Source organism: Magallana gigas, chromosome 7, assembly GCF_963853765.1.
Source record: "Magallana gigas chromosome 7, xbMagGiga1.1, whole genome shotgun sequence".
NCBI lineage: Eukaryota > Metazoa > Mollusca > Bivalvia > Ostreida > Ostreidae > Magallana > Magallana gigas.
Window position 1 is genome coordinate 18,368,553 of NC_088859.1, and position 8,577 is coordinate 18,377,129.

Genomic DNA, 8,577 nt, shown 5'->3' on the forward strand with positions numbered 1-8,577 from the left:
TGTAATTATATAAGTAGTTTCTTTCCAAAATTTGTCACCTAACTCCGTAGCGCAGTAGGTTAGAGGGTTTACTACGAACCTGTATGTCATGCGTTCGAATCCCGCTGGGGGTTTTACAATTTTTACCTTTCCAAATATTTTTTAAAGCTATTTTTTGGTTAGATATTGTAAAATTTGAAAATTCTAAACCGGTGAAAGTTTTTCAATTATATAGTACTTTAATCCACATTAATATCGACAGATGTCCCATACCACCTTAAGATGGTATGGAACACTTCTATGTTGTGACGTATACTAGTACTACTTATCGAAATAAACAATAAAATGAAAGGTAATTTTATAAATAGTTCCTCTGCAAAAGTTGTCATCTAACAACGTAGCGCGGTGGTTTAGAGGGTCCACTACGAATCTGTAAGTCATGTGTTTTAATCTCGCTGGGGATTTTTAAATTTTTACCTATGCAAAAAAATATTAAACGTATTTTTGGTTAAATATATGTATTATCAAATTTGAAAATTCTAAACCGGTGAAAGTTTGATAATTATATTGTACTTCAATTCACATTTATATCGACAGATGTCTCATACCACCTTTATATATAACATACAGTTAGTAATTTACCTGTGAGGAGACGTTTTTCGTTCGATGCACTCGGTTTATTCTCTAACTGACTAATTTTGCGTTTTACCATTGCTGTTTTGCGATGTACCTCCATCCCATTGCCTTGAGTTAATGTTGGCCCGGTGGTCGTGTTTTCTTTTCTCGACTCATCCGTTTTCAGATTACCAAGTAAAGTACTCGAATATTTCTTATTGACTCTATAGTTAGTGTTTTCTGTTGTCAATCTGGATTTCAGAAACCAGTTTGAAGATTCTAAATCTGCAATCCTAGCTTCAATTTTCTCCGTCCGGCGGCTAGAGATAAGAACAATTTCTTTTAAAGATTTCAGTCTACTTTTCAGGTAACTATTTTCGTCTTGAACAATTCTGAACATCGCGTCTACTTTGGTGTTTTCCGTTTGATGGTTTTGGAATTTCTCATTTAGATTTACCAATAGTTTCTCTAGATTATCAAGCCTCTCTCTGCAAGTGTTGTCTGACGACAAGCCATAGACATCCAGAACAAAGTGGATGAGGACAACTACAAGAGCTATTGTCTTTAGTGTCGCCATTTTTCCTTTTGATTCCTTTTGATAAGCATTAATGAACTTAACTTAGGTTCGTTTATATGATAAGAACACAGTATATGGAACGACACCAATTTTTTGTAAATTGTCGGTATAACAGCTAGATTATTATCCCTGTTTGAAAATTAATTGTCCAAAGGCCTGTAAAGGGTAACACTGATGAAAAAATTAGGTTAGGTAGGTAGGGATTTTTATTTTTTATTTTATCATATTTTTTTCTGCAAGAATCCTAAGAATGTTTGTTTGTGTCATATTTAAAAACAATTTTTTTAACAGAAATAATATAAAATTCACAATCGAACATTTAAAAATTTTAGGATCTCGGCATTTTTTGTAGGTTAGGTCGGGTTACCCTAAACACACAACTTTTTTTTCGGCCTAATATAAATACTGACACCAAACATAGGGGCCGGAACCGGTGGGGGTAGGGGCTCTCCCCCCCCCCCCCCCCCGTTTTTTCAAAGTTGTACATAACCATAACCAAAGATCTTTTTGTTCTTTTTTTTTTGCTTGTCAAGATTTTTGATCAGTCTACTCCCCCCTTCCCCACTTTCTTCTTCTCGACGCCACTGCCAAAGATGTTGAAATAAGTACAATGAAAACTGAGCCACATAGTGGAATTTTGATGAAGAAGCTGGTGTTGTTTAGTGCAATTTCCCACTAGCAATATTTCCCCCGGAAAAATGATTTTATACAGCAGAATTACTATTTCCTCCAGGAAATTGCTATATACATAGTAGAGTTACCTCCATAAAAAGCTGGCTATATAGTGACATTTTCCTCTTTTTATAGCCAGGTTACCCACACGAGGGTGTAATGTACAGTGGACTTCCCCCTTTCTTCCATTCCGGTCATGTTTATGGTGGACTATTCGTGTCAATATTTCGCAATATCTGAATTTGTAACTTTGTTTACTCATAATGAAGTGTAATAAAAGCGTATCTCCTCACTCGGCAAATCTTGACTATTTTTTGTGTGTATCTTATGAAGAATGGCGGGGATTAGATATTGTCAAAACCATTGTCCCTTTCATCCTCCAAAGGCCATGGATTTAAAGTATAAACTACACAATTGATGCTTTTCATCAAACTTTCAAGATGTGTGATATGCAGTTATCTATTGCTCTGTCAAAAAACAAATTCAATATATGATTGGAAAGAAAATTGGAACTTCATCGTAAAGTAGAAAATGTGATCAAAATTCAGACATGACGCAGCGTATTTACTTGAGGTAAGTTGGTGATGGCGGGGCCTAAAGACTTTTCAATTTTGACGAGGTAAAGTGTAATAGAAAACTTTATTGTTGGTGTTAGGCAACTTTTAATTTAATTTTCATTCATTTATTAATATGTGACAACTTTTAATGAAAGTATTTATTGCACTTTCATAAAAACTTAAAATGTTGGCATATGTAGTGTTAGAAACCCAAACTGTGCATCATTTTTAAGAACATTAAAGTTATTCGCCGCCCGTCTAATGTGTCAGCGTAGCTCAGTGTGATAGGCGGAGGTTTATAGTCAATTTCTCTCGATTGAGAGAGTGTTCGAATTATAGTCTTTGTTTTTCTGTTTAATTTCTGTGCTTTTAAGAGAGCTCGATGGTCGTGACAATTTTAAGGCTTTATTTGACTCCTTTAAAAGAAAAGCTCTGTATACAATTATAGGATATGTCATCAAGCTAAAAGTTGAATTTTAATTGCTCATGGCCAAATATATAATATTTAAAATTTAAGGTAGATCTGATATGGTATTAATTTGTTGACCTCTCAGCTTCCTTATGTAAATTTTTGTTTATTCTTTTATTGGATTAATTTGAACATTTTGTTTAAAACCCTTCAAATAACGACCAAAATTACATGATAATGTATCTATATTTTAATTAATAATTAATGAAAATTCTATTAAAAAATCCGGAATTCATCTGGATTTTTTTTTCGATATTACAATCTTGCGTATGCGCTTTACATTCACGCAAAATCACTGGAGGCTGTTTAGTTTAAGTTTCCACAATAACACATTTGCATGGAATAACTCAGACACAATAATACAAATACCTGTCTATTTTCTTTGAAAAATGCTTTTTTTTTTGTTCATCAAAGGAAATACGGGAGATAACTCTAACTCAGTGCTTTTAATATGAAAAATCCCGAGAGTTCCGAATATTCACCATGGTGTGTAAAACTCGTACAAAAGTTGGTGAAAAGTGTTGAATTCTTCATTAATATGAATAAATTTTTTAGATGAAAAGTATTTAGTTTCAAAATGGTTGGCTATGAATAATTTGATTGTTATTTTCAATGCAGCTTCATAAATTTTCTCCAAAATAGTTTCGGAGTGATTCTGCATTTTTTTGCTACATTGCGGGTATACGAGAGGCATTGTAACGGTGGTGAAGGTCTGTCCCGAGACAGAGTTAGATTATTCTACCTAAGAATATTGTAGTGAAATGAATAGCATTATTATAGGTTTATAGCTTAGTTATGTAAATGTCAACAACACGGTGTGTCGATGTACATGTATCTAGCTATTTCGTAAATGTCCGATATCATAATTAACGTTATGCAATGTCAACCTGTGTACGCACGGGTCAAAGCCTAGTAAAGAATAATTAAAATGTTACATGTATATTGACCTCCCAGGTCACGTGCGGGTTAATATAACGTTTTATTATGTGATTGATAAATTCCTAGCTCTCTGATTGACTGCATAATACCCAACAATGCACGTGGCCTATTCATTTATCTACATTGGACTAAAATAGGTCGGGAATTATCAAAATGCTACGATTGGTTATCATTATTCATGTCGTCCAATGAAAATTGTTCGTCTTTGTCTTCATACTAACAGGTGATGAAGTTTTCTTCGCTTGATAACACCTAATTTGGTATGTCTGTATCGATTCGTCGTTGAATCATATAATAAAACATTTATTGCCTTTTTTCCATGAATACAATGATTAAGATACCCTCGAAGTACAATATTCGCCTCTTTTTTCTTGATTTTAAGTGAGAGCTAGAAATTGATCAATTATATAATAATTGATAATATTTGAATTATGATCTCTTTTGAAATTTGATATGATGTCGCTTATAAATACATGCATCTGAAATGACCGACATCTCCTTACACTGCGATACCTTTTTATACTTAATTGTAGAGAATCCATTTTATTGATATTTAGTACAGTTTCCAGCCATTAAAGGATGATCGCCAGGCTGAGTCACTCCTGAGACTTCCGACGTGAGTATATAAAGGGTGAGTACGAACAAAAACAACATCTCCCTGATTCACCTCAACAACCACAATACCAGTATGACTTCTGACATCAATTTCACCCCCCGCGTCTGTAAACATAGCCCCAACTACATTAGAATTCACAACAAGCTGAGAATATATGTGCCCTCCCGTGCTACAGTAGAGATTCCACGTAAACACGTAAACACCGTGTTGTGGCGCGGTGAATGCTCCTGTATGTTTGTTATAATGATTGCCGATGTTTGTTATAATGGTGTTAAAGTGAATGGTGAAATCTTTAGATATTTCTGCTACATCGCCAGACAAGTATGCAGAAAATGCAGCACCATCTGGGAATAGGGTGGAGGTTGACCGAATCCCTGAAATACATGAATGAATCGGTACTGTCCTACATTGTGGTGAATTAAACTCCCAGTGTTCTGGATGTTATCGCATGTAAAATGAAACGTATTTTGGAATACAATCATATGATGGTATTTTACATAATTTACCTGTCGGGAGACGTTTTTCTTTCAGTGCATTCGGTTTATTCTCCAACTGACTAAGTTTGCGTTTTATCATTGCCGTTTGGCGTTGTATCTTCATCTCATTGCCATAAGCTGTTGATGACCCGATAGTCGTGTTTTCTTTCTGTGAATCATCCGTTTTCAGATTTCCAAGTAAAGTGCTCGAATATTTTTTATCGAAACTATAGTTAGTGTTTGCTGTTGCCAATCTGGATTTCAGAAACCAGTTTGAAGATTCTAAATCTGCAATCCTAGCTTCAAGTTTCTCCGTCCGGTGGTTCGAGGTAAGAACATTTTCTTCTAAAGATTTCAGTCTACTTTTCAGGTAACTATTTTCGTCTTGAATAATTTTGAACATCGCGTCTACTTTGCTGTTGTCCGTTTGATGGTTTTCGAATTTTTCGTTTAGGTTTGCCAATAGTTTCTCCAGATGATCAAGCCTCTCTTTGCAAGTGTTGTCTGACGACAAACCATGGACATCCAATACAAAGTGGATGAGGAAAACTACAACAGCTATTGTCTTTAGTGTCGCCATTTTTCTTTGCACTAGTTGCGTACTGTGTGCAGCTGGTGTGGGGCTCGGTTCTTTTTGATAAGCATTCATGAACTAAACCTAGATTCGTTTATATGATAAGAACACTAAAGTGAAGTCGCTGATTCCGGGTCACGTCAGACTGTTTATTCAAGTTGATATTTTGCAAAGCTGTTCTATTTTAAATTTTATACTTACGTATATTGAGAGCACATTTTGTGAGTTATTAAGCATTCATTTTCTTTTTGAAAATAAATTCCCGGAAACAATATTTACAGAGGTATTTTAACAAGGCATGGTTTCCCCACTTTCGAATCATTTTCTCCATTTTTGGTTCACCTGACTTCAAAGTGTCAGTTATGTCGGGTAATCGTCTTAGAACATAATTTTTATAAATTTGCAGCATATAAAAAATAATGCCGATCAGAAAATATATTTACAACTACGGATACTTAAGTAACAGGGGCCAATTTCTAAATGTAGATGTAAATGACTATTGTGATTCAGAATGAAAAGATCGTCATTATGTCATCATTGTGACAAAAAGAATAATAAACCTTAAGAAAAATAATGACACCTGAGCTGGATGGATCATTTTATTCAATTAAATCTTTTTTCTCTCTTTCCCGTTATCGTTTACCCGCAGAAAAATATGTTTCAGGTACATGTATAGTACGTGACCCGCATTTGAGGAATTTTCTTCAGATTGATTAATAATTGGTGTAAATTTTGAGCAGTTATCATTCTGAATATTTGTTGACATATAACTGAATGCATGTGCAATCTTTTTCATCCATTTACGAACTTTCACACCAAACACGCTGCAGCGTAAATAATGATATTTACATTCTACTGTGTTTTTCCATTTTAAAAATTCTGTGATCTTTAAATGCCTCTAAATGCAACAAGTAGTCAAAGGTCAAATTGACGAGTGTATACTTAAAATCATGATTCAATGCTATAAAAACAACATGTCAAAGATATGTGAAAATCTCCATCTCGAAAGCGCTTGATTTCTAAATTCGTTTCTCGGAGGGTCTGTAAATGTTAATTTTCGAATATCGTTTAGTGATCAAAGACAGAAAGGCCTTTAGTTCGTGATCAATGTATTTATTGAGTTTTTTATGCTTCAATTTAAACAAGGTGACATGAAATACACATCACTGTATATAGAGAGACACCAATTTTTGTAAATAATCGGTATAACACAGATTATTATACCTGTTTGAAAATTGATTGTTGTAATTTAAATACTGACACCAAACATAGGCGCCGGAAACGGTGGGGGTGGGGGCTTGCCCCCCCTTTTTTTTTGCAAAGTTGTACATAATCTTTAATTAGGGTCTTCGTCTTCAGCGGAAGACCCTTCTATTATTGTATTGTTTCTTTTTCAATTTTCGTATTATTATTCTTTTCTTCCTAACACATTTTGTGCAGGCGATTCTTCAAATTTTCAGTCCGCGACGTTTCTCAAAAACGAGAAAAATTATTTTCTTCTTTTTTTTTTACTTTGCTTGTCAAGATTTTTGATAAGTCTAGCCCCCCCCCCCTCCCCCTCCCCATTCCCCCACTTTCAATTTCTTTTCGACGCCACTGCCAAAGATGTTGAAAAAAGACCACAGTGCAATGAAAACTGAGCCACATAGTGGACTTTTGATGAAGAAGCTGGTGTTGTATAATGCCATTTCCCCCTAGCAATCCTTCCCCCGGAAAAATGACTATACAGCAGAATTACTATTTCCCACGGGAAATTGCTATATAGTAGATTTACCTCCACGGAAAGCTGGCTATATAGTGACATTCTCCTTTTTTTATAGCCAGGTTACCCCCACGGAAAGTGTAATGTATAGTAGACCCCCCACCCCTTTCTTCCATTCCGGTCATGTTTATGATGGACGATTCGTTTAATATTTCGCAATATCTGAATTTACATGTATAACTGGTTACTCATAATAAAGGCAATAAAAGTTAATATCCTGACTTGGCAAATCTTGACTATTTTTGTGTGTATCTTATGAAGAATGGCGGGGATTAGATATTGCCAAAATCATTGCCCTTTTCATTCTCCAAAGACCATTAATTTAGGGTATAAACTATACATATTGATGCTTTTCAAAACTTTACTCTCCACTTCTTGATATCTTGCGACTGGGGGCAATAAAAAGATAAGAAAATGCAGAAATTTTGGCTTCGGTAGGTGGGGTTTCTAAACGAGGGTATGCGTAAGGAGTACTATCGATAATGTTATAAAAATGAAAAAGATGGGGGGTAAGATAACGCAAATGCCCATTTGGTTTGCCATTTCCCCCTAGCAATCCTTCCCCCGGAAAAATGACTATACAGCAGAATTACTATTTCCCACGGGAAATTGCTATATAGTAGATTTACCTCCACGGAAAGCTGGCTATATAGTGACATTCTCCTTTTTTTATAGCCAGGTTACCCCCACGGAAAGTGTAATGTATAGTAGACCCCCCACCCCTTTCTTCCATTCCGGTCATGTTTATGATGGACGATTCGTTTAATATTTCGCAATATCTGAATTTACATGTATAACTGGTTACTCATAATAAAGGCAATAAAAGTTAATATCCTGACTTGGCAAATCTTGACTATTTTTGTGTGTATCTTATGAAGAATGGCGGGGATTAGATATTGCCAAAATCATTGCCCTTTTCATTCTCCAAAGACCATTAATTTAGGGTATAAACTATACATATTGATGCTTTTCAAAACTTTACTCTCCACTTCTTGATATCTTGCGACTGGGGGCAATAAAAAGATAAGAAAATGCAGAAATTTTGGTTTCGGTAGGTGGGGTTTCTAAACGAGGGTATGCGTAAGGAGTACTATCGATAATGTTATGAAAATGAAAAAGATGGGGGATAAGATAACGCAAATGCCCATTTGGTTTAGTAGAAAAATACAATTTTGAATTTGTTCTTTTTTCCTGTTAAATTAAATCTATTCAAATATATTATAATACAAGTTTACAACAGTACAACGCATTTCTAACTATATTCATTTTAAACATATTTAAAAATCGATAAGAGAAAAAAAATATATTGCCATAAATGTTGGTGGTATCGAACCCACAACA

General features: G+C 34.8%; 1 protein-coding gene and 1 long non-coding RNA gene across 2 annotated transcripts; one reads left to right on the forward strand and one right to left on the reverse strand.

The window, feature by feature from the left end:
- Window positions 1–4,338: 4,338 nt before the first annotated feature.
- On the reverse strand, window positions 4,339–5,549 carry LOC136270313 (uncharacterized). Its single transcript, XM_066067658.1, has 2 exons — window positions 4,931–5,549; window positions 4,339–4,798 (listed from the first exon to the last, which is right to left on the reverse strand). The coding sequence occupies exons 1-2, from the start codon at window positions 5,547–5,549 to the stop codon at window positions 4,362–4,364; spliced, it is 1,056 nt and encodes a 351-aa protein (XP_065923730.1). The 3' UTR covers window positions 4,339–4,361.
- LOC136270314 (uncharacterized) lies at window positions 5,092–5,752 on the forward strand. The gene is made up of 2 exons (XR_010708077.1): window positions 5,092–5,229; window positions 5,355–5,752. It is a non-coding gene; the product is annotated as an uncharacterized lncRNA (long non-coding RNA).
- Window positions 5,753–8,577: the final 2,825 nt, after the last annotated feature.

Coding starts and splice junctions, on each gene's coding strand:
- LOC136270313 (XM_066067658.1), bottom strand. CDS start 5,549: ATGAATGCTTATCAAAAAGAACCGAGCCCCACACCAGCTGCACACAGT. Junction 4,799..4,930: donor AGAAAAACGTCTCCCGACAG/GTAAATTATGTA, acceptor CATGTATTTCAG/GGATTCGGTCAACCTCCACC.